Below are 27213 nucleotides of genomic sequence, written 5' to 3' on the forward strand. Positions count from 1 at the left end.
CCATAGCACACCTCCAGTGCTCTGAACTCACGACAAGATGCACCTCTTTACGACACAGCAAGATGCCGTCGTCTTTAGCTGGGACTTGTTGCGCCTGACTCACAGAACCTTGGTGTGTTCTTCCTCACAGCTGATGATGTGAGTGTTGAATCAGGCGAGCAAGAGAGGCGTTTTCGCCCCACATGTTTTAAGACAGATGTTTGGCGCTCGTGTTTTGATACAGCTGTTTGTTTATGGCGAATGAGGAGTATTGGTGGAGAGCATACCAGCAGCTGTGTGCAGAGTGAGAGGAGGGGAGAGTGCTAGCCGTTGTGTGCAGAGTGAGAGGAGGGGAGAGTGCCAGCAGCTGCATCCAGAGTGAGAGGTGGGGAGAGTGCCAGCAGCTGTGTCCAGAGTGAGAGGCATTAATGATATCAGACAGTGTAGGGAAACAGTGTGGGTCAACAGGAGCAGTTTACAGTGTGTGTGTGAGAGAGAGAGAGGGGGGGAGAGGGGGTTGCATACTGACGTTGACAAGAGTGAAAAGAGTGAGTATACCAGAGGCAGTTTACACAGAGTGAGAGAGGCATTGATGTCAGATTGTGATGAGAGTGAACCGAGTGAGTACATTGTCAACGCCGTTGGTCAAAGGGGTCGGAAGCACGAGAGAGAGAGAGAGAGAGAGAGAGAGAGAGAGAGAGAGAGAGAGAGAGAGAGAGAGAGAGAGAGAGGTTACTCATTTATGAGATTGGTCTGACCTCACGTTTCCCAGATGTGGGGAACGAAAATTCCTCTAAGATATCGAGACATCCCATTGAAGAAGTCAGTCATGTGATTCCATTGGATTGCCAAGTGTTTCCCGGCCATTTTTATGATTGCCGGTTATCTTAGGTAATCATTTATACATCATTTGGATGATTAGGTGTTTGTTAGTATTGGTTGTTAGTCAGTTAGGAATAGAGCAATCGATCATCAGTGATTAGAGTAATTGGTTGTTGTGCTGTTGTGTAATTGGCTCGTGACATCATCGTAATTGGTTGTTTGTCGGTCGGTTCAATGGTTGTTTTTTAGATTGAATAATCAGTCGTTTTGTCTCAGTAATTGGTTGTTTGTCTGTATGGTAATTGGTTGCTTCAGTACAGAACTGGTATGAGGCTGTAATGATTAGTTTTGCCAGTATGGACAATGGAAGTTGTCTGCCGAAGTAATTGGTTGCTTGTCAGTGTGGTAAATGGTCATCAGAATGATAATTGGCTCTTTATTAGTTACTGAATTGGCTCTTATCAGTATAGTAATAAGTTGTTTTTACCTATAGCAAAAGTGCTAGCTTAGTAACTGCGTAAGTGTCAGTATAGCGAGGAGCCCTGAAACTCAGTGTATATATGAGTCGTCTGTGTATGTAAAGTAATTATGAAATTATACAATCGTACATATTACACTCTATTCCCAAGGTGATGTTTTCACTCCCCACAATTATAATACCCTGTACTAACTAGTACCCAAACGAGTACATATACCTTGTATATCTAAGTCGTGTGTTAACTTGCTTTGTATGACAACAGATGCCATTAATCCCATTCTCCCCTCACTGAGGGGGATTGCCCCTCGGGCCCCACTCGGACCCTCCCTCTCTGTCCCCCTCCTGTGTTGGTGTTCTGTACCCACCCAGCCCTACGTGCGCTCTATGCTTGCCTCCACCCACCTACCCCACTAGCCACGTACCCTTCATCCACCCACCAACCCACCTACCCCACTAGCCACGTACCCTTCAGCCGCGCTATTACTGAAATGCGTTGTCTGTGTACAGCTGACAAATGGAGACTTGAAATTAGAATGATTCATTGGATTAAGGAACCACGTCTCAAAAATAGTAATTACTTTTTTAATTATTTTTTCTTAGCTTCGCCGGTACTCATTTAGTAGTTGCTGGTTAATTGGGTAATCCATCAGTTACTCTGTGGATGCAATGGCGCTGCCCAGCTGTTTAAGATCCAGCTTCAAGAAGACATAGATAGATAAATAGATAGATAGGTACATTAGGTAGATATATATATATATATATATATATATATATATATATATATATATATATATATATATATATATATATATATAGATATATAGATAGATAGATAGATAGAATGAGAGAGAGAGAGAGAGAGAGAGAGAGAGAGAGAGAGAGAGAGAGAGAGAGAGAGAGAGAGAGAGAGAGAGAGAGGAAATTTTTTTGAGTGTCCTGGGCCTCTCTCTCTCTCTCTCTCTCTCTCTCTCTCTCTCTCTCTCTCTCTCTCTCTCTCTCTCTCTCTCTCTCTCTCTCTCCTCTCTCTATCTATCTATCTATCTATCTATCTATCTCTCTATCTATCTCTCTTCTCCCCTACGTCACGTAAATAATTAACAGAGTTGAAAATTCTGATGACACTTAGCAAGCTAATTACATCACGGTACGAAGGGATTCTTTTAGTCCAAATTTTTTTTTTTCCTCCCACTCTTTTTTTCCCACAAGGTTTTACGGTTAATTAAATTCAGTTTTCTTTCTCTTTTGTCTCTCAGAAGGAATAGAATATTCATAGGATCCTCTTTCACCGTAGTTTGTCATGAAGTAATTTAATAATTGCATTTTTTTTATTCAATCCTAGAGAAATTATTGCATCATTTACATATGCTCGAAGTTAGAGGTAAGTATATATATATATATATATATATATATATATATATATATATATATATATATATATATATATATATACAGATATGTATTTTTCTATTTTCGTTCCTTCTGCAAGTATGTTGTTATGTGGTTGTGTGTTGTCGCCAGGGCAATATCGCGAGGGTGTTTCGTGAACTTCGAGGGTTGGGAATCATTGGTTTACCGCTCGTGGGGGGATATTGGACCCGCTAATGAACTGCCGAACTTAATTACGGCAAGTTTCAAAGCTCAGCTCCAAGAAATGAGAGGGTTCACAGAAAACGGAATATTGTCACGAAGAGCACTCCTTAGTGTTTCAATATTCAGGAGAGAGAAAAAAATATTCATTCGTTCCTGGATATTCAAGATGTATTTTTTTATGGCTGAAGATAGAATATTTCTTTTATTGATAGAGTTTATTACTTCTCAGAAACGAATAGACCCCTCTGCTTCTGCTGGGGAGGGGAGGGATGGGGTGGGGTTAATGTAAGGAGCATCACCAGAGGCGTACACCCTTAGCTAGCTAGTCTGAAATACCCCCGAGGAAGGACGATTCGAGCATGTGTCATCGTTCTGGACGACTGAGTGGCTCTTGGCTTTTCGTCCGTCCTGCGCGAAGTCGTCTCTTACCTTGGCACCTCGAGAGGTAGGTCGTCGAAGTCCGGGTGTTGGTCTGATCGTGTGAGGTACACGCTGACCAAGAGAGCCGGCTGATGGTCTTCTCACCGAAGAGCGTCTGTCTAAGGCCGAAGTGTCGAAGTCAGGAGGTCCTCTTCGTGTCGAGGTGTCCCCAGAGACATTCCTCGTGTTCCCCCCGACTTCCTCGTGGGTCATGAGGTAACAGCGATCAGTCCTTTCGAAGTCCTCTTGTTGTTGCAGGTCCGCGTGAACTGCTCACAGTTCGTCCTAGCTCATGGCAGGAGGTTCAGCTCTGGGTCCTGTGGAAGCGTTTGAGGAGGTTGAGGAAGGACGTCGGCGAATCTCCATTGTCCGGTGTCACATGAAGAGAATCTCTTTCTCTGTCTCTGTGAGATGATCGACAGCCACCGACCAGGGAGGTATATACGACCAGGGAGGTATATACGACCGGTAACTACCAGCCTGGGTATCGGGAGGGTGAGTGACATCTGGGCGGTTGAGCCACCACTTCAGTGGCTGTCAGGTGTCATTCCAATGGCCCACGTAGCTGCCTTATCTCTCCGCCGTACCCACATGTGGGCTGCTGGCTTTCAGCGCAAAAAAAAAAAACATACAAATCTCTCCGTCTCACACGTAACTCATGCCAACACGTAACTCTTGACAATACGTAACTCACGCGACTCGTTCTCCGTAACTCTGCGGCAGTTCATCATGGTATAAACCCGTCGTATTCAATGTTTCTTTCTCGTCAGTGTCATGAATTAATCTCGTCTGTGGACGCAGTAATAATCTCCGGATTCATATTTCCTTCGAAACTTCTTTGACAGGATTGGAAGTTTGGTCTCGTGTGTTGCAGCCAGTGAGCGGGGTAGATGGGTGGGTGGGTACGAGCTACACCCACTGGGCGGCGTAGGTGGCGTTCCCCTCCCCGGTGCGGACGCACTCACTGGCTCTCCCCGCGACGGAAATCACCGGGTGACGGTTCGGGGGCAGTAATGAAGGCTCGATGGCTGACATGCCAACACCATTACCACCACTCACTACCACAACCACTACCACCACCACCACCACCGACCAGCGCACTTCACAGCCGTCATCACAACCGAGGTATCACCTACCCCACCCCTTCCCGTGCGTAGCACACCCCACACCCCTCTGCTTTCTCAGAGGGCAAGACAGCTTGCACTTGTACCCGGGAATCATCACACAGACTCTCTAAACCGAAGGTTTTCTGTTAATACACGGGAGGTAGGGTGAGGTTGTACTGGAAGTGGGGGTGAGGTTGTACTGGAGGTAGAGTGAGGTTGTAATGGAGGTGGGGTGAGGTTGTACTGAGGCTGGGATGGTGTGCTTTTACTTGAGTTGTGTGGCGGTGATGTGCTTGCACTAGTGGTGGAGGAGGGGTGCGTGCTTGTACTAGTGGTGGAGGAGGGGTGCGTGCCTTCACTAGTGGTGGAGGAGGGATGCGAGCTTGCACTAGTGGTGGAGGAGAGGTGCGTGCTTGCACTGGCGGTGGAGGAGGGGTGCGTGCTTGCACTAGTGGTGGAGGAGGGGTGCGTGCTTGCACTAGAGGTGGAGGAGGGGTGCGTGCCTGCCCTCGTGGTGGAGGAAGGGGTGCGTGCTTGCACTAGTGGTGGAGGAGGGATGCGTGCTTGCACTAGTGGTGGGACACTGTGCTTACGTCAACGCCAGCGTGTCTGGCAGGGTACACACGGGACAATAGGGGATCCTTTGGTGCATGTTTGCTGGGGGATCGATCGTGCAGATCCTTTGATTGGTGAGGAGAGGAAGTTTTGGTCGTCAGGTACGTAACCCTGGAGATAAGGCGGGCCGCACCGCATCCACCACGACCTGGTGCACCAGCCTCATCTACCTGAGTGTGTGTGTGTGTGTGTGTGTGTGATTACCGTTGGTGTGTTATGGGGAGAGAGGTCTACATTCGTGTTGCCTAGTGGTGGAGGAGGAGGTGGTCTCTTAATCTTGTATGCATGTGTACCACTGGTGTGTATTTGTTAGTGTGTATGCCATTACGTTTTTGCAATCAACTGTTTGTACGGTATGTGTATGGTATGGGGGGAGGGAGTCTACACTCATCGGGGTCTCACCTCTATCTAGATTGTGGTTATCCTTGTGTACAGTTACCTGTTTGTACACTAGGAGAAGGAATTATAAATTCTTATTATGATAATGATAATGATAATAATGATAATTATCATTATTATTATCATTATCATTATTATCATCATTATTACAATATAGAACTGATATCAGTGATAATGATCTTAACAACATGCATGATAAAAGAATATGACAAAAAAACTGATAATGTCATATGAAGCGCAAGGGATGAAGCTAAACTGAAAATACATAAATAGCAAACATAGTGAGGCTGTGGCAGAGGAGAGGGTATCCGGCAACAGTCTTTACACACACACACACACACACACACACACACACACACACACACACACACACCTGGTGAGTTCTGTGACATATGTCCATAATGAGTGGGACTTGGGTACTCATGTCGCGGTCTGCACGGGTTCGGATGAGTTCGATCCTCTGTTGTGGTGCCGACCTGCAACTCGGGTACGAGGGACCTCTGGTACCAGGAGTGACGGTGGCGGGGGTTGGTGCAGCAGCATCTTCATGAATTGTCAGATGAGGTCCAGGAGCCTCGGGTATGTGGTGAGCACGGAGAAATATCAGGTAGGGGGTTGGGGGAGGCATTCATCCCCCACGCCCTGAGTGACAGGGAACACTGGTAAGGTTGGTGGAGCAAGGCTGTGAACCCTAACCCTGAACCATGGACCAGTTACATACTGTCTCTGGCATTATTGCCACACACTGTCCTTTTTACTACAACTCTCATTTGTTCGATATTTTTTTTTTTTTTTCCAAGACATCTCCCTTGATGTAGCGGTTAACGTTCCTGGCCGTGGCGCATTCAAGGGCCCGCCCAGGGCCGAGCGCATAGGCTCGAATCCTGGTTGCGGAAGTCGGTCCACAGTCAACCCAGCTGTTCATCTTACCCTAGGGGCTGGTCGATATTGGTTCTTTAAGCTTCTTTGAGTGCAATGGCCATACATGAGAAACATATTAAAGTTCTGGCCTAGTAAGTGAATGGAAGAGCTTGCTGAATATTTTCCTGTACATTTACTGGAATGTTTTCTAATCTTGCCTGTAGACTGGTTGTCTTCAGTACGATGTCGACACAAACCAGAACACTGTGTCTTTGTGACAAAACTAGAGCCTTTTTAGGGATAGATCTAAACAAAACCTGCAAGAAATGTCACAACACCTCGTTGTTGATAACAAGATACCTGAAATTTTAAGTTTGTATCCACTTTTTTCATCTAGTGGGTAAAACTTACCATATGAAACTATGTAATGTATGTACTGAAATACGAACTGTAACATCTTACGTAACATCAACCCACCCTCTGTGACCCCCCTACTGTGGTCTGACTGAGACCCTTTCTGACCCCCTGTAATCCTTTTGCGCTACCGCTCACAGGTTGAGCATGGGGTGCACAATAGATTTGCCGGGGTTACCGGCCCAGATCAGTCAGACTCCTAAGTCTCTCTCACAAACACATGCACGCAGCTTATTTCCTGTTGGATGATTCTCATACTGAAGCCTTCTTTCAGTGTGTGTGTGTGTGTGTGTGTGTGTTGTGTGTGTGTGTGTGTGTGTGTGTGTGTGTGTGTGTGCATTCTGGTGGTTGCCCGACTGATTTGTGCCGGTAACCCTGGTAAATCCGTGCATCGTGCACCCCCTACTCATCCTGTGAGCTGTAGTGCGAAATGCACACGATGGGGGCGCTGTCCTCCACCTACTGCCGGACTTCCGGGCCCCCTGGCTAGTACTCCTGCACCTCCCAAGTGATGCCACACCACAAATGATTCCTTCGTGCTTCTCATACCTCATCTGGCTGTGCCGTACGTCATGAGGACTGGCGCTCAGAATGTATAGCAACGCAGTAGTTTGTGCCACAGACTGAATTTTGGTCGGTGGAAGAGGCAGACGAAAGGTCATCGCCGACACCACTGGAGGAGGAGTCTAGCGTGTCGCAACCCCCCACGCCAGTGATGGGGTTCGATGCATTCACAGCACCAGTGGATGTCTGTTGCCACAGTAGAGTACGTGGGGCGTCGCGCGTGTGTGACCTTCCCCTCCGCTGACCTTGCATGGCGTTCGTGACAGAGGACGGCCATGACCTCTGAGGGTGGAAAAAGATCAGGCCAGAAGTGTTGAGAGATAGGTTACAACCCTTCGTCTGGAGTGGCGGAGGTCGGTCGGGCAGTGACATCTTGAGGAACGCCAGGCTTAGATCGTGACGTAGGGGAGTGACGTAAGTTGTTTCTGACCTTCAGGAGCGACGGAAGTTGTCTGGGATCTCGACTCTCCAGGAATGACCTCAAGAGTTGGTAGTCCTCCACCTTCAGGAGGGAGGTGGGGAGTGTCAGAAGTCGTTCACGTCTTGTAGGAGTGGTAAAAGTTGGGTCTTGGCTCTCGGCAAGAAATTCAAATGTAACACAGTCTCTCTCTCTCTCTCTCTCTCTCTCTCTCTCTCTCTCTCTCTCTCTCTCTCTCTCTCTCTCTCTCTCTCTCTCTCTCTCTCCTGCAAGTACTCGAGACAAGCCCGTCATAATCGCAGTCCCCGCCGGGGGTGAGTGGGAGTCAGTCAGGTCCTGCTGAAGTATGCAACACGTGCCGGGAACCCACCATCGGTCCCAGGTGCGATCTATGACCTCAGAGAAGGAGAAATTCGTCGTCCATTTTGATTCTGTCTTACGTGGGAACACATCAGGATTCTGGGGAGGCAAGGGTACACTTCCTTTCCCTCCACTCCCCACTCCTTTCTCCTCCTCCCCCACTACGACAAGGGGGATGTGCCCTCTCAATAGGTGTTTTTGGCTAGTGTGTGTGTGTGTGGTTGCTGTGTAGTACACCTTATGGGTGTTGCCATATATATGTACGTACCCGTCGCTCTGACAATTCGTGGCTTAGAGAAAGTTTTATGCATATTCTTAAAAAAACGTAGCTTTTCTCTTATCGAGGATTGCACAGCAACACGCAGTTTATTTGTGTACAGTATATGCAAAATATTTTTTTTCTTTACATAGATCACCAGTTTTATGGAGTAAGTAAGAGGGGTCGCCAGTGCGCGCACATACACACACACACACACACACACACACACACATTGTCCCTGGGATAAGAGAGAAAGAATACTTCCCACGTATTCCCTGCATGTCGTAGAAGGCGACTAAAAGGGGAGGGAGCGGGGGGCTGGAAATCTTCCCCTCTCGTTTTTAATTTTCCAAAAGAGGGAGCAGAGAAGGGGGCCAAGTGAGGATATTTTCTGAAAGGCTCAGCCCTCTGTTTTTAACGCTAACTCGCTAACGCGGGAAATGGCGAATATATATATATATATATATATATATATATATATATATATATATATATATATATATATATATATATATGTATATATATATATATATTTCTTTCATACTATTCGCCATTTCCCGTGTCAGCGAGGTAGCGTTAAGAACAGAGGACTGGGCCTCTGAGGAAACATCCTCATCCAGCCCCCTTCTCTGTTTGCTTTGAAGAATGTATGTGAGAAATACTTAGAAAAGCAAATGGATTTGTATGTAGCATTTATGGATCTGGAGAAGGCATATGATAGAGTTGATAGAGATGCTCTGTGGAAGGTATTAAGAATATATGGTGTGGGAGGCAAGTTGTTAGAAGCAGTGAAAAGTTTTTATCGAGGATGTAAGGCATGTGTACGTGTAGGAAGAGAGGAAAGTGATTGGTTCTCAGTGAATGTAGGTTTGCGGCAGGGGTGTGTGATGTCTCCATGGTTGTTTAATTTGTTTATGGATGGGGTTGTTAGGGAGGTGAATGCAAGAGTTCTGGAAAGAGGGGCAAGTATGAAGTCTGTTGTGGATGAGAGAGCTTGGGAAGTGAGTCAGTTGTTGTTCGCTGATGATACAGCGCTGGTGGCTGATTCATGTGAGAAACTGCAGAAGCTGGTGACTGAATTTGGTAAAGTGTGTGAAAGAAGAAAGTTAAGAGTAAATGTGAATAAGAGCAAGGTTATTAGGTACAGTAGGGTTGAGGGTCAAGTCAATTGGGAGGTGAGTTTGAATGGAGAAAAACTGGAGGAAGTGAAGTGTTTTAGATATCTGGGAGTGGATCTGGCAGCGGATGGAACCATGGAAGCGGAAGTGGATCATAGGATGGGGGAGGGGGCGAAAATTCTGGGAGCCTTGAAGAATGTGTGGAAGTCGAGAACATTATCTCGGAAAGCAAAAATGGGTATGTTTGAAGGAATAGTGGTTCCAACAATGTTGTATGGTTGCGAGGCGTGGGCTATGGATAGAGTTGTGTGCAGGAGGATGGATGTGCTGGAAATGAGATGTTTGAGGACAATGTGTGGTGTGAGGTGGTTTGATCGAGTAAGTAACGTAAGGGTAAGAGAGATGTGTGAAATAAAAAGAGCGTGGTTGAGAGAGCAGAAGAGGGTATTTTGAAATGGTTTGGGCACATTGAGAGAATGAGTGAGGAAAGATTGACCAAGAGGATATATGTGTCGGAGGTGGAGGGAACGAGGAGAAGAGGGAGACCAAATTGGAGATGGAAAGATGGAGTGAAAAAGATTTTGTGTGATCGGGGCCTGAACATGCAGGAGGGTGAAAGGAGGGCAAGGAATAGAGTGAATTGGAGCGATGTGGTATACCGGGGTTGACGTGCTGTCAGTGGATTGAATCAAGGCATGTGAAGCGTCTGGGGTAAACCATGGAAAGCTGTGTAGGTATGTATATTTGCGTGTGTGGACGTATGTATATACATGTGTATGGGGGGTGGGTTGGGCCATTTCTTTCGTCTGTTTCCTTACGCTACCTCGCAAACGCGGGAGACAGCGACAAAGCACAAAAAAAAGATATATATATATATATATATATATATATATATATATATATATATATATATATATATATATATATATATATGTATGTATGTATGTATGTATGTATGTATGTATGTATATCTATATAATAGGTAAACATGTTTGCTGAGCGATAAATGAGAAGAAATATTCCTTGCAATGGACAAACGTATGTTGCCTCCTCCTTACACTAGCAGGTTGAGGGAGCGTCCGAGAGATAGAGAGGGGAGTGGAGCATCGGGGCATCACATCACGTCCCCGGGATTCGGTCTCCATCTTTGTCGATGTCCCTCCTCAGTGCGGACGAGAGGAGACTCAGCCAAGTGGCTTGATGTAAACGTGTTCGCTCACTGGAATATAAGCTGTACCGAATTCAGAAAATGACTGCGATTTCAGACATTTTTTTTTTTTTTTCAGACTGTTACCTTTCCATTTTGAGAATATCGTTTGTTCTGACGCAATTCATGTTTGTCACTGGTTCCACCCGGAGCCGAAGTCCTTTGCTAGGTTGGAGGTCTACGGGCTGGTGCAGGAGGGTCTTTTCTACGTGGGTCAGGAGTGTGAGGTGGTTCACAGAGCGAGACGTGAGCAACAAGTTGCATGACATCTGTGGGCGAAGTGCTTTAGCGTGAGCCAAGTGGGCTACGTGGGTCGTGTGGGTGGGATGATTTCGTGGACATGGTGTAGGTGTAGTGGGTGAAGGAATTTACTGGGCCGGGGGACAAGCAATCACTTCAGTTCCAACACAGTCTCCATTGACTTCAATAGACTTCCTCTGTTTGTCCTTTAAGCTAGTGTTGCCTGCCTCACATATGCCTCCTGACTGCTTCTTCCACTAGGTTTACGCAACCTCGGCAGCTGTCTCATCATCATCCTTGATTCAAAGCGGCGACGCACCAGGTGGGGACTTCAGGTTTCGCATCAGGCTGATGGTCCCTCGGCCGGGCGAGGTCTCGGGGTTGAGAGAAAAATGGGCGAGTCGCTCAAGAACCACAGGCACGAAAAACGGCTTGTGTGACATACGAGCTTCGTGGACCGCTTGCGTCGCCATGCAGGAGGAACACACAGCCTCGCTCACCGACCCCTGACGTTTCTTCTTGACGTCATTGCTCGGATCATAATACTCGCCTGCGATCGTTGTTTCAAGGAGAAAGAGGTTTCCAGTCTGTAGAATCCTACTGACAGCCCAAGAAAATCGAGACCATTTTTTCCCTCCGGTCGATGGTTGCGTTTGGAACGTCCTTTCGAGGTCGGAGAAGTCTGGCGATTCCAGCGCATGGATTACGTGCATCCTGGACTCGGGAGGTTCCCGGTGATGAATCCAGGCCTCATCCCCTGTAATCAGACGAGAGAGAGAGAGAGAGAGAGAGAGAGAGAGAGAGAGAGAGAGAGAGAGAGAGAGAGAGAGAGATGGGTTATCTGATTGGCTTGTTATAGTACGAGCAGCCCGCGAAGTGAGGCAGCCTTCTGTTGTCCATCCCGAGCGCTGAGGCTTTCCGGAGGACCCAACCGGTTCTTGCATCACACAACTTTCCATGTGAAACTCATGGCTAATTTCGTGGATTTTAAATAAGCCGGTCCGCCGTGATTAAGTTCTCGACTCGGGCCACAGTTTGCCTCGTCAGTAGTATCTGAAAGGCCCTCCTGCCCAAGGGTCAACCCCAAAACTCCCATCGGCCGGACTTAGGAAGGGCCTTTAGCCTATCTTGGTATCGTGGCGGATGAGTAGGCTCACTCACTGGCCTGTGCGACCTGCATATGCCGCACGAACACCACCGTAGGCTGAACAACCTTATGACACCACCCTAATGTCATGTTCTCACACTCCAGACTTCAGACTCTCAATATTGAAGCTTCAGATCACATCACATTAACGAAACCAAAACCCCAACGTATATTCAGAGGTTCAGCTGTATGATATATTGACAATATAACCAGGCGTTATAGTCTTATACGGTGTGTGTGTGTGTGTGTGTGTGTGTGTGTGTGTGTGTGTGTGTGCTAGCTTTCGCAATTCTCTCCCCGAAAAATGACTCCACGGTGCAAGATGATTCTAATCAGTAAAGTTTCCCGGTAAAATGCATCCACCTGAGTCAGGTGGGACTAGCAAGGAAGGCGAAAGAGAACGGACGCAAATAATAAGCAGGATGGTCTTTTATGACCTCTGGGGACGTTGTGATGTGGGTCCGTTTGGTCTTCCCTGTTCGGAAATTGGTCTGAGACCTCCTCCTGTGTGTGTTTGGGGGGGGGGGGGATCGAAGGTTCCCGTGGGGTCGTTGCTGGAGGAGCGAGAGGTCACTGTGACCACGAATGGACATAGATGATCTTCACATGTGAGAACTGAGTAGTGATTGACAACGTATGTGGTAGGATCGTGTATGTGAGTGTAATGATGACCGGTGACTGACACTGTGGTAGGATCGTGTATGTGAGTGTAATGATGACCGGTGACTGACACTGTGGTAGGATCGTGTATGTGAGTGTAATGATGACCAGTGACTGACACTGTGGTAGGATCGTATACGTGAGTGTAATGATGACCGGTGACTGACACTGTGGTAGGATCGTGTATGTGAGTGTAATGATGACCAGTGACTGACACTGTGGTAGGATCGTATACGTGAGTGTAATGATGACCGGTGACTGACACTGTGGTAGGATCGTATATGTGAGTGTTAGTGACCAGTGATTGGCGGCGTCTGTGGTAGGACCGCATATGTAATGCACATCGGTTGACTCCTCCGGAACGTATAACATGACAGTAATTTCCGTTTCCTTGGTTCCAGTTTTTAATGCCACACTCGGTGTTGCGAAAACAGTTTGCACACCTTTGATCATACCTGTCAACATGATGGCTGTCCACAGAGACGCGCATCGCTTTCCGCAGGTTCACATGACAGCCGCTGGTCCGGGTTGTGGCCAGTGGTACAGCGGGTTCACATGCAGGAGTGGAGGATGTGTGTGTGTGTGTGTTTTCTTTATGGTCACAGCGTGAGCGCGGTGGCGAAATCGACAGGTCCGTGTTTACGTCTTGTGGTTTGTAGTTTTCTGCCCTGGTGTCTGATGTGGGAGGAGGCTGGTACTGCTGCTGCTCCTCCTCCTTAATGTAGTCTCTGGCGGGGGGATTTTCCCCTGTTGTCCCACGTGAGTCAGTCCTTACATGTATCCAGCTTTTAAAAAGGAATATTTACCGAGAGAGATATTTAATTTTTTTTTTCCTTCTTTCCATTTTCTAAGTCCAGGAGAGAAACACGGGAAATCGTACGTCTTTTTTTGTTTTATATGACGAGGCTTTTGTGTTTCCGCATCTCCCAATTTTTCCTCTTTTTTTTCGACATGCGACAACAAAAAAAAAGTAAGAAATATTCAGGAGTCGTTTTGTCTTGCTTGAGTGTATGGGTACGACGGGCTGAGTACGGGAACGTTACCCTTATGTTGTCGGTTCCCTGGAGTCAGGGTGGAGTACATGGCTGCCCTCCCACCCTACTCCTCCAGGAAGGTGCTCCCACAGATAGGAAATTCCAATGTCCTCACATTGTCGTGACTGTTGGTGCGTTCTCGTATTGGACGTATTGTTGGGTTTTTACGAAAGGTGTGTGTGTGTGTGTGTGTGTGTTCAGCTTTATCCCTTTCGTTTTTACTAAGTTCTACACTGTTCTTCCTCCATTGTGTAACTTATTTACATTTATCCCATGTCATTATTAATTTCTTGTTATCACTTTCTTAACTGCATTTTTCTGAATACCAAATACTCCTGTGGTTTCTCTCTTCTCTCCTTACGTGGACATACACACGGTCTGACAGAAACCACAGTGGCTCACTCATGTGATGTTTTGCTCACTGAAATCTATCGTTTGACACGATTTCATGGATGGTTGAACGTGCGACGGCCATGACATGACGCCGTTTGTACTCGACTCTGTATCGTCGAATCAGCCATTTCCCCATAGCTGAGATTTGACTCATCTTCACTACATAATTCTCTCTCTCTCTCTCTCTCTCTCTCTCTCTCTCTCTCTCTCTCTCTCTCTCTCTTGGGACGGAGGTGTTGGCTGGTAGTTTCCTCTTCTATCAACATTACATTTCATCTTGATCTGAGAATGATGTAAACACCAGCCCCTCATCAGCTAATGGTTCACAGGGTTCTCCTCGACAGTCGTCCATCTTGAACCCAAGCCACGCAACCCCATCTTGAAGCCAAGCCACGCACTCCTGAGAGAGTAGGAGATGGGAGATAGTCCATCAGAACTTTATAATATCCTGACATTTGCGGCTTCACACACGAGCCTTCTTTTATTCCTCTTACCTAACTTCTGCTTCGTCTCTCCCAATTTGCTATATTCTTTCCTCTCTCGTCCTTCCCCTCTCGCATCCGCACCAAATCACCGAATTTCCTCTCTTCAGTTTATTCTTAGACTCCAGCCACTCCTCGATCTGGCATAAGTTCCTTCGTACCTTTAGAAGTATCCAGAAATATATATATATATATATATATATATATATATATATATATATATATATATATATATATATATATATATATATATTCTTTTTCTTTCAAACTATTCGCCATTTCCCGCGTTAGCGAGGTAGCGTTAAGAACAGAGGACTGGGCCTTTGAGGGAATATCCTCACGTGGCCCCCTTCTCTGTTCCTTCTTTTGGAAAATAATAAAAAAAAAAAAAAACGAAAGGAGAGGATTTCCAGCCCCTCGCTCCCTCCCCTTTTAGTCGCCTTCTACGACACGCAGGGAATACGTGGGAAGTATTCTTTCACCCCTAACCCCAGGGATAAAATATATATATATATTTATTTATTTTTATTATACTTTGTCGCTGTCTCCCGCGTTTGCGAGGTAGCGCAAGGAAACAGACGAAAGAAATGGCCCAATCCCCCCCCCCCCCCCATACACATGTATATACATACGTCCACACACGCAAATATACATATATATATATATATATATATATATATATATATATATATATATATATATAGTGTCCAAGTGTTTACTAGGTTGATCTGTGTCATCCGGAGACGCGGATTTTTCAGGTATTCCTTAGAAATCCGCATTATAAACCCGGCCTCGTAAACCTTTCATTCTAACCCCCACCTCCTCTCTCTCTCTCTCTCTCTCTCTCTCTCTCTCTCTCTCTCTCTCTCTCTCTCTCTCTCTCTCTCTCTCTCTCTCTCGGGAAATGCGCCAAAAGAGAGTAGGCAACTGACTGTGTTGCGTCATCTCTACGTATTCTTCTTAAGATAAGCTGTGAGCGTCTTGATAACACTGATGCATTTAACTCTTTGGATCCCATTTTTTTTCTTTTAGTCTCTCTCTCTCTCTCTCTCTCTCTCTCTCTCTCTCTCTCTCTCTCTCTCTCTCTCTCTCTCTCTCTCTCTTCATACCTCACTTGCTTACTCTCCCAGACACACCCAAGCCTCTCTGACAATCTAACCTTTTTTTCCCACCATGTCAGCAGCTGCGTCAACGGGCGATGTGGCAAGGGGAAGGAGGAGCAAGGAGGAGGAGGAGGAGGAGAAGAGAGAAGTGGGAATGGGGGGAAAGGAGGGTATGAAAAAGAAGGAGGGAGGGAGGGGATAAAAAGAAAAATGGGGTAGGGTGCGAAGTAAAAGAGGCCTTGGCAAGGGAGAGAGAGAGAGAGAGAGAGAGAGAGAGAGAGAGAGAGAGAGAGAGAGAGAGAGAGAGAGAGAGTGGGAAGCGGACGTTGCCCTCGTCGGACGAATCTGCCACCGTCTTCGCCTCCTCCAGGAGGAAAGAAATCTTCCCCCATGTTTCCCGCGCTTGTCATGGCCCCTGGCAGGTTACACCGCCCGGCTACAGGCGCCATTTCCTCAATACAGTACAGCTTTTATCATTTGCCCAGAATACAGCGTTGGTGGTGGAAATACAGCATTACCCCCGACGAGATTATAGCATGACACCTCCCGGGACACGCCTTAGGCTTGGATACAGCTGTCATCGTCCATGGCTAGAATACAGACTTACTCTTGTGGAGCTGTGCTCCTGGCCAGTATACAGCATTGACAGTCACTAGAGCTGGGCATTTTCTTAATGGTTGACTAGCAACAATGTTTGTGACCGTAATACACATCGGAATGTATGTCAAGACATGGACAAGTGAGATCCGTGTATTATGAAACTGTGAAAAAAAAAATATATATCAACTGCCTATGATTTTTTTTTCAAGTTGTATTATGTAAGTCAACCTTGTGTCCAGTTTTACCTGAGTGAGGTCATCCGTGAGACGTCAGGTCTTGCAAGGTCAGTCAGAGGGATGGGTCACGCAGACCCTTATGCCAACCTCCCCTCTCACTAATTACGTGGTTACATGACCCCATTCCATGTTTCCTCCGGTTATGTATACCTAACCTCTGTGGTATCTGTGTTTTCCTCACTCAGTAACTACGTGGTAATACACGAAAGTGCTCAGGATTCTTGTGTTTCCTTCTCTTTGTGGTATTTCTTCATTTATGAAGTCACGTGTTTGTTGTGAATTGTTTTGCATATATATATATATATATATATATATATATATATCCCTTTGTTGTCTTTCCCTAGCGCTACCTCGCACACATGAGGGGGGAGGGGGATGTTATTCCATGTGTGGCGAGGTGGCGATGGGAATAAATAAAGGCAGACAGTATGAATGTTGTACATGTGTATATATGTATATGTCTGTGTGTGTATATATATATATGTGTACATTGAGATGTATAGGTATGTATATTTTCGTGTGTGGACGTGTATGTTTATACATGTGTAAGGGGGTGGGTTGGGCCATTTCTTTCGTCTGTTTCCTTGCGCTACCTCGCAAACGCGGGAGACAGTGACAAAGCAAAATAAATATAAATATATATGTGGTGTGTGTGTCTGTGTGTGTGTGTGTGTGTGTGTAAACTATGAACAACAGATCTCAGATGAATACATGTCTTTTCCAGGATATGGTATTGTACCACGCCTGAAGGAGAGATGGAGGGGATTGGATCCGTAGGACAATACTTACGAGCTTATGAACGTCATCGCGCATCTGGCAAGACGCTTTGTTTACATCCAGCTCAATCGCATCGGCCATCATCATCATCAGCCGCGCCAGTGGATGGCTATGGAGCTAGACAGTGAGTATAGATTCAGCGTATTTTGCCGGATAATAACCACACGCTTTTGAAATAAGGAATAACCATTTGTTTACCCGCCTCGCTAAATTGGGGATTTGTCGGAGGAAAACATTTTTTTCTTTTTTTTTTTCGTAGTGTTGATCCAGGAACAATGTGGACGTTTTGATGGCAATCAAAAGATTCCACTCGGGCCAACGCACACATTCTACCTCCCTCTAACTTTCGACCGCGATGGGAAGTTGATCTGAAAGCAGCGTTTAATCATTCTTTTTAAAGAATTCCAAAGGCGTGATCTGTTTCAAGCCTAGTTCGTGGTAGCGTGTGCAGGACTGCATTTCAAATTGAATCTTTTCTTTTTTTTTTTCCCCTTCTTAACTGCGTCGGAAAATTTTCTAACTGGTTATCGTTGGAAGTAGTGATCCCGCATACACGTCAAGCTTTCATAAGTCTGCTACTTGTGCGAACATCAGTACAGGAGATCCAGGAGGCAAAATATTCGACTCTTAAGTGATTCAGATTCTGCTGGGATTTAGATAAACTCATTTGTATGAGCTATGTTAGAAGGACATTGTGTGATAATCTGAGAATTTAAAGTTATATATATATATATATATATATATATATATATATATATATATATATATATATATATATATATATATATATATAGTATCTCACCTTCCTGCTTCAGGAGTCCCGTCTGTCCTTATGAGGCTCCTGCAGCACTCAGGAAGCTGGCCACATCCACCGGTCGAGACTTCTGGTCATATAGTGTTAGCGTTGTTCTTTGTACGTTTGTAAACAGAGAGTGCAGGGCAATTATGTAGTAAGCGCTCGTTGTGTTGTTTATGGTTGTTGCATCGTGGGCATGGAGGGTCTCCGGATGTGTTGAAACGATGTTTGTGGTGTTGTTAAGACACGTGATATCCAGAGCGCAAGTGGGGGGAATGTGATTTGTCTAGGGAGTGTGGATTCTGATGGGTGTATGTATGTCTGGTGGGCTGGAGTTTAAGACCGAGTTGGAAAGTCGGTTGTTTACTGTGTGTCGGGTTATGTCAGTATACGTGTGCTTTGCCAGTGTTATATTTGTCTCGGGGTTGGGTGAGGGGATCAAGTACTGATACTTTATCATTCATCTTCTATTTTTGAAGAAAATGCGAGATAAATTTTGAGGGGGATTCTGTTCCAAATATGATATAAGATGTTGGTTCATCAGTGACACTACCTTATATATACGTTGCCCTCACTTATTCCTCCCTCGAGGCACACCACACTCTCTGTCCTCACTAAGTTACCAACACTGAGGTACACCTGCCCTTGCCACTCCACTTGCCTCACTGTAGGGGGTATATTGCTCTACCCTCTCCCTCTGGCCTATCTGTCGTCTCTTCCGTTCGCCTGTCTGTCCTCCCGTCCATCTATCCTCTTTTTGCGTCGTCCGTAAGTCCGTTTCGTCGTCAGTCTGTCCGTCTACCCATCCGTACGTTCGTCCTACCGGCTTTCAGTTCATCTGTCTCTTTTCGTCTATTTTTTCTTACGTCAGTCAGTTCGTCGTCTTTTCTATCCGTCCGTCATCACTTATTTCCGTCCATATTCCGTCTCCTCTCCCGGTCGTCCGTGTGTCCGTCCTTTCCGTCCGTCGTCTATCCATCCGTCCTTCTTCTCATCTTCCAATCAGACACACCAGCCACTTCTCTGCCTGTCCTCCTGTCCATTCAATCATCAATTCGTCCATCCCCCTGTTCTCTCAAGTGTCCATCTCTCTATCCGTCCCTTTCCCTCCATCCGTCCATTCGTCCCTCCATCAACGCCTTTCGTCCGTCTATTGACCCTTTTCATCAGTCCATTCCCACCCGTCTATTAGTTCTTTTCCCCGTCACACAGACGGTTTGAAAATTGCTGTGTATTTCCTTAGAACTTGGTGGTTCTGAGACGTTCATAATGGAGATGGGGGAGGCGCTATTCTGATTAATAATTTTTTTCATCGGGGAAAAAATATCTTATTCTGTTGTTTATTCATGGTGATGACACGACTCCCAGGGCAAACATATCGTACATTTATTCTACCTTCTCTCTCCTTCGTATCTCTCTTTCTTGCCGCTTCTGTTATTCACGGAGGTGAGGAAACTCAAGGGCCATTTTTGATGCCGGTAAGTGGGGCATTTCAAGCCTTGTGTTCATCAGGGGGTACACGGGGAGGGAGCACCACTTGTGACCATTATCTGATATCTTCTTTCTTCAGAGAATGTCGTTCGTGGAACGTATTTCATGCCGTCGAGGAAGTCATTGTGACGGATGGTGTGTGTGTGTGTGTGTGTGTGTGTGTCGGGGAACATCGTTTGAGGGAGTCACCCAGTTCGCTGTTAAGTAACATCGTTACTGTGTTGTTGTTCTCATCGGCAACACAGTATGATCTGATGAATAAGTAAACACACACATACACACACAAACACACACACACACACACACACACACACACACACACACACACACACACACCAAAACCTCTACCAGGTGTGTGTGTGTGTGTGTGTAATTACCTATTGATACTGTACGGGGAGGAACTTTTTCACTCGTGGGACCCTATCTCTTAAACATCCTCTGTTATCATACAACTTCTTAAATTTCTGCATGATGTCACCACTGACCATGTCCTCAGTCATTCTGCTCCATTCACCCAGCACTGATACAATAAAAAACACTTCTTTACCTTTTTTTTTAACGTTTTGTGCTTAATTTGATGTTGGTGTTGTGGGTGTTCTAACCCGACATATCTCGAAAGACCGTTCACTTTCCACGTAATCGATATTTTTGAAAAACTTCAGCTTGTGATCAGGTCACCCCCAACTCCTCTCGCTTCTAAAGGTGGACAAATTTAAAGCCTTTAGCCTTTCCCTATAAGCTTAATATTGGTATCATCTTTGTTGCCTTCCTCTAAACCTTCTCTAGTAGCTCTTTGTGCTTCTTTTGGTGCCGTGATCAAACCTGAGAAGCATAATCTGTTTTTTTGGCCTTATCTACGTAGATGCGAACAGCTTGCTACATTTTTCCTTATCCATGTACCTCAAAGCTATTCTGATACTTGCCAGAAGACAGTTAATATCCTTTACTTTCTCCTAATGTGGGACTGGTGACAGGTTAGGGTTGATATCGACCTCCAAGCCCTTCTCACACACTGAATCCTGAAGCTTATTTCCTGCTAGATGATAAAGTCCTTCTCACATACTGAATCCTGAAGCTTATTTCCTGCTAGATGATAAAGTCCTTCTCACATACTGAATCCTGAAGCTTATTTCCTGCTAGATGATAAAGTCCTTCTCAGATACTGAATCCTGAAGCTTATTTCCTGCTAGATGATAAAGTCCTTCCCACATACTGAATCCTGAAGCTTATATCCTGCTAGATGATGATTATATTGAGCTCCGCTCTCACTCTGTCCCATCCTCATGACTTTACATTTTCTCGAGTTGAATTTCACCAAACATGTATCACACCAATTTGGAACTTGTCTGGGTCCCCTTGTAACTATATGGATTCTTACTCGCTTTTCGCTTCTCCTGTGACCTTGGCATTATCTGCAAACATGTTCAGGTAGAAGTCCACACCTTGAGACAAGTCATTCACATAGATCAAGAAGAGTGAGTCCCAAAACAGAACCCTGGGGTACTCCACTGGTGATTTCCACCCATATATTTTTTTTCTGTGTGTACACATAGGAGTAAGGACATGATATATACAAGTCACGGGGACAACACATGTGTAAAACTCTCTTCCCGCAACACACAAATCGTAATCACACACACGCACATGTACACGACTAAAGATTCGTATAATGAATAAATGGCACAGTCGTCAGGGTACATACATGTTTCAAAACTGAATTGGATGATGGCACATTAAGCAGACCGGGGACGCCGTTGCGAACATCAGCTAATCCATGTACACAGAAGCGGAACATAACGCCCACAGCACATGGTTAAGTACATGTGGGATAGGAGTCATGGGAAAGAAACTGCTGTTCCATCTAAACAAAGCCGCGCTGTAGCTGTGAGTCCTGTGTTATCCCATCCAGCTGAACGCCTGATCATCGGGTAATCAGCTTTCCATCATGTAACGCCTGATCTAAGTAGAGCTGGGCTGTGGTAATTGATGTAGTGTCGGCTTATCCTGCTCAACAAGCCCCAGTGAGGTTGAGCGGTTAATATGATATCACCTTTCAATGAGGCATCCGCTGGTCTACGGGAACAAAGCTGGACTGTGGTGTTGGATTGTGCATCAGAGTATTCAGGTGGAAAGAGCTAGGCTGTGGTGCTGGAAGGGTATGCAAGCCTATAGGGGTAAGACAAGGCCAGCTGATTTAGGTGAAGAACGAATGCATTAGTCAATGCATTAAATGTATATATTAAAGGTGTATATGCCTCTAAGATATTTTCATTTTAAGGAAGACGAATAAATGACGAATCAAAATACATATGTAAGTTGATGTTGGAGATATCGTTGTGGTCACCTTTGAACAGTCGAGTAGTGCAAGTTAGAAAGTTGTGTCTGTTTTAGAAACCTACTGTGAAAATGCTCAGTGTATTTACGAGTCTAAGTGGCAATATTGAATTATGCTGTGTCGTATGGTTACCAACAAAAGAAATAAGAGTAAACAAATTAGAGAGAATTCAGAAACACTTCACATGCAAGATCGAGGTGATGGAACGTATAAAGTGCCTTGAGAGGCTGAAAGAACTGTAACCAGACAGCAGTGGGCGCATTGAGAAGCGAATAGAAAGAGAGGTCACTGTGCGTGAGGACAAAAATGGGTATGTTCGATGGTACAGTAATTTCGACGGTGTTGTACGGATGCGAGTCATATGTTGTAAATAGGAAAGAATATCACACACACAAGAAAAAAAATGGAAGAGGGTGGATGTTCTGGAAACGAAATGCTTGAGGGTAATGTGCTGTGAATCACAAAAAAAAAAAAAAAAAATGGAAGAGGGTGGATGTTCTGGAAACGAAATGCTTGAGGGTAATGTGCTGTTCCTATAAAGAATGATAATGTAAGAGAAAGGTGTGGTTAGTAAGCTTAGTAAGACTGACAGAGCTGAACGGGATGAGCTGAAGTGGTTTGTACGTGATAATGGACACTGACTAAGAGGATATGTGTGTCTGAAGTAGAGGAAGTGAGGAGGAGGAGGAGGGGGAGACGGAAATGGAGATGGAAGGACGAAATGAGAGTCGCTGAGTTAATGGGGCCTGAAAGTGCAAGAGGGTGAAAGGCGTGCGAAGGATAGGAAGAATGAGAGCGATGTAGTATACGAGGGAGAAAGTGCTGTCAGTAAGCTGAGCTAAGGCATGTGAATTGGGCTGATTTAACCACATTTTAAACATGTGAGGTTTAGTTATGAATAGGGGCTCTGTTTTCGTACATTATACGTGACAGCTAGAGACTAAATTTGGAAAAATTATGCCGTTTATTGTCTGTTTCTGGTTCTGTTTCATTACTCGAGACAGAGGGACGCAGTGGGAAAGAAAAATATAATTATTAATATTCATGCAGCCCAAGGGTCCCTTTTATGGGGCTATTGCGATTTCGAGGCTGCACTCCACGTAGGAGTAGGGGAGTAATGAACTCCTTTGGAACGAGAAGGTACTCCACGATACATGTATATTCCTTCTGGTCTAATCACGATGATCAGCCTCGCCGGAGATGTTACAGCTGGTTTTCAGTCACCAGGCTGGTAATAGGAATACAGCTGAATGTTTCAGGAAAAGGAGGTTACAGTGTCGATGACCAGTTAGTTAGTTATGTGGTTGCTTTTTGCAGATGACACGGTTCTGGTGGCTGATTCAATTGAGAAAGTGTAAAGTTTGGTGTCTGAGTGTGGAAGAGAGTGTGTGTGTGTGTGTGTGTGTGTGTGTGTGTGTGTGTGTGTGTGTAGGGAGGAGGTTGAAAGTTAATGTGATTAAAAGTAAGATAGCAAGGGGTGAGACAGGTTGAATTGGGGTCTAAGTTCGGAAGGAGAGAACCTTGGTGTGGGCATGACGGTGGAAGGAACGACGGAAGCTGAAGCAAACCATAGAGTGGATGAGGGTGGATTGACGAATGTGTGTGAGGGCGAATTTAGGCTTGCCTGATGGTACAGTAGTCCGTCCCAACGGTGTTGTACAGGTGGGGTTCGTGGGATCTGAATGATAGAACGAAATTGGGTGAATGAGATGAAAATAAAATGCTCGAGGTCAGTATGTGGTGTGAGGTGGGTTGATCGTGTAGGTATTGACCGTGTGAGTAAAAGGTGTGGATGAAATAGAATGTGATGGAAGGAGATGAGGACGGTGTGCTGAAAAGGTTTAGGCATATGAAGAGGATGAGTGAAGAGGTGATATACTCGGAGGATACATGTGTCAGAAGACACAGAAGACCGAAAAGATGGAAGGACGAAGTGGAAGAGGCTGTGAGTTACCGAGGTCTTCATTTGCAGGGCGGTTTGAGACCTGCATGGGATAGACCGAGCTAGAGTGATGTGGTATACGGGGGACAACGTGCTGTCAGTGGGCTGAACCAGGGAATATGAAGTGGGTAAGGGAAACCCCGGAAAGGTTTAGGGCTTGGATGTGGTTTCGTTGCATCGTAGGGAGAGAATGTGGACAAATAAGGACGTTCTTCTTTATTGTTCTATTATCATTCTCTTCCTAGAGACCAGATATTTCATCGATTCAGAATATCTCAAGAATTTGTACAGTAAGTATAACAATAGAGGTTATTTTCTTCATAATTTCTGAAAGTTTGAGGGAATCCTGTATGATGTTGCCCGGGAATACGTTGAACATAGCCATTTGCTTTAGGGCCGGTGGTGCGTTTGAAGTCCGTGTGTCCGTGTGTTGAGGCCGTCAAAAATCCTGCCCTATAACAGCTGGCGAAAACAGAGCTAAGCAACTAAGGCTCATATCTAAACTGCGTCGGGCACGGGAGAAAAAAAATAGAGGTGCTATTACCTCCCCGCCAGATGGTTTGACGACCATTAAGGTGTTTTTCTTCTGCTCTGGCGACGACAGCTTGCACCACACCTCACGGCTCCCCTTCCCAGAAGCAGGACGTGCTGTGTCAGGTGTTGCCTGCCATTAACATACGTTTGCCAGTTATGATTCATGTCGCCACCAGTAATCCTCTGTCGAACGCATATATTCATATATAAAGCAAATTTTCTTCATTACAGAGGAAAAGTGTACAGTATTTTGATCAATAAGCACAACAGTATTTTGTATGCACAGCAGGACGTGTTCACAGCTTCTCCTGGTGTTTACAGAAAAACAGACTTGAAACACTTGACAGACGACAGGAATTCTTGACTTTAGAATCAGGTGTCTATGTCTTTAAGGAAGCTGACGTGAACCAAATGTCTTTAAGAGAGTTGAAGTGAGTGGAGTCTCGTGTGTCATATCTACAAGGCAGTTCAAATAAGCGGCTCCTCAGCCTAGCGGGGATTCTCGGCTGCATCGATAGAATATATATATGATATTTCCTGTACAACTGAACGTGACCAGGATATCAAAATACATTTCACATCCTAAGTATGAATGGAAATGACTGTGTATGTAATACGGGAGCTTATCGATAAAATGATCACTTCTGATGGTTATCTTTAAGCAACGATGCAAACATTTTTGCTTCAAGAATTCTCTGATAACAGGAGGAAGGCAAAGTAAGTTGTGTGATCCGGACGAAATATATTTACTTTTAGACACTGGGAATCCCCCAGTGTGAAACATACTTCCCCAGCTGGACTTTGAAAGGTACTTGAAGTCTTGTACCTGCCACTTTAGAGTTTTATGACTCTTAAGTTACCTCTTCCTCGAGACGGAACGATCCTTGAACACGATGGTACGACGCTCGAGGAGTATAATGGTAAGATCCTTGAGGTATGATGGCCTGCAAGGCTACTCGGTACCTTATCCTTGAGGGTCTGTCAAAGGGCGGACTATCTGACCCCAAGTGTCGTACCGTCCCGCTCGAAGGCTCGGGTAAAGAAAAGTTGTTGTCTTTGGTTAGAGATTGGTAAACAAAAGTTAGTGTCTATGTTTCAAGGAGACTTCAAGTTCCTAAAACCACGATGTTACTTATATTAGTTGTCAAGTACAACTTTATCAAACTCATATTCTTTATCAAATCATCATCTTGAGCCGTTAACTTATTAAGTCCCACTTTAAGCCACGTGCTTTATGTGGTCATTATGGACGACCTTAAGCACTTGGAAGAAAAGGGATCTATCTATATTGTGTTCTGGAAATACTGCCAGGATCCCGGAGTCCTCCCTCCTCCTAACTACACACACACACACACACACACACGAGACAACACTGACGTTTTCTGTTGCGATATGAGAGAACCGCTGTGTTGTTTTCTTATTCAGATGGTCTAAACAATTCATTTATCTTCTCATGTTTAGCCTCAGAGCTCCGACTGAAACCCCCTTTTTAAAAAGTCAGGTTCTTCCACCCCAACAATAATTCTTTCGATTCTTGTTTGTGTCTCCATTTTCTTTCGATTCTTGTTTGTGTCTCCATTTTCTTCCTCCCGTTTTCTATTATCTAGGGCCTCGTTCCGAAGAGGACCCTTGCTCACAAGTGGAGCTTAGGAATTAGAACAGAGAAAATTGGACTGATGGTGAGCGTGGGCCACCTGCTCAAGACATCACAGATTTCAGATTGATGGCTTTCAGGCGCTGAATGGTCAAGCCCTGATAGATTTCAGATTGACGAGCGGCTTCTCAGAGCATCATAACCAGGCTTGTAACCAATTAACAAAACCAATTATCGTGTAAATTCGAATGAAATATGAGTGCAACGAACCAGTCGATTGAACCCGGCGTTGTTTTTACCCTAGGACGCCCTCCTCCGTCTGTTTGGACGCGGTGGTGGAGAGTCCACTCACGCTTTTGTTATCCCAGGAGACCCCCCGACCGTCCGGTATTATTACGGGAAAGTCTGGTGTCACTTCCATCAGCGGACGCTGAGTGCGTGAAGGGCGCAAGCAGGTTGTCCGAAGACAGTGCCTTTTTTTTTTTTTTTGAGGAGATTGCGTAAGTCGCCTGTCCATCCCAGAGAACTAGTTCACTAGAAGCTGAATGCTCATAGTGAGTTATAAGTAGCAAGACTAAAAGTGGTGAAATTCAATTTTGTTCTCCTGTCGTCTTTTGTACTCCGGTGTCGAAAAGCGACCAATGAAATTGCAGAAGTGTGTGCCGTAGCCAATCACGGTCAATTTCCCCCGAGTACCCAGCATGGAGTCGCGCGTGATTGGTTGAGACAATCCGTCCTGCACTGTGATTGCTCTCGCCTGTGGATGATTATTCGCACTACCATCGAGCACGACGGCACGACCGGTAAATCAGCATGACTGCCGGACCTTTGATTACGACAAACATAGCCATTTTCACCTGACCTAAGAGGGTCAAGGTCAAAGGTCATCCCATCGCGCTCAAGCATCTACCCGTCTTTCTTAAGGATCGTACCGTCGTACCCAGCACCGTCGTACCCAAGAGCCGTCGTACCCAGCACCGTCGCAGCCAAGAGCCGTCGTACCCAGTACCGTCGTACCCAGCACCGTCGTACGCAAGAGCCGTCGTACCCAAGAGCCGTCGTACCCAGCACCGTCGCACCCATGAGCCGTCGTACCCAGTACCGTCGTACCCAAGAGCCGTACTGTTGTGCTCAAGGGCCTGTCCTACCGACGTGCTCACGGATCATATTGTCGTACTTAAAAGAGCTTCTAGAAATCCACTGAATGGATGAAAATTCTACATTTTCTCTCATGCTATG

General features: G+C 45.5%; 1 protein-coding gene across 2 annotated transcripts in view; it reads left to right on the plus strand.

Annotated features, from left to right (window-relative positions):
* The window catches only part of LOC139766676 (uncharacterized), a 542423-nt gene that overhangs the window by 222105 nt on the left and 293105 nt on the right, over window positions 1–27213 (plus strand). For both annotated transcript variants that reach the window (XM_071695584.1, XM_071695583.1), the window contains exon 4: window positions 17230–17406. In XM_071695584.1, the coding sequence (XP_071551685.1) occupies window positions 17261–17406 (146 nt within the window). In that variant the 5' untranslated portion in view covers window positions 17230–17260. The remainder of the gene's footprint in view (window positions 1–17229; window positions 17407–27213) is intronic.

The sequence above is a fragment of the Panulirus ornatus genome, chromosome 58, assembly GCF_036320965.1.
Source record: "Panulirus ornatus isolate Po-2019 chromosome 58, ASM3632096v1, whole genome shotgun sequence".
Taxonomy (NCBI): Eukaryota; Metazoa; Arthropoda; class Malacostraca; order Decapoda; family Palinuridae; genus Panulirus; species Panulirus ornatus.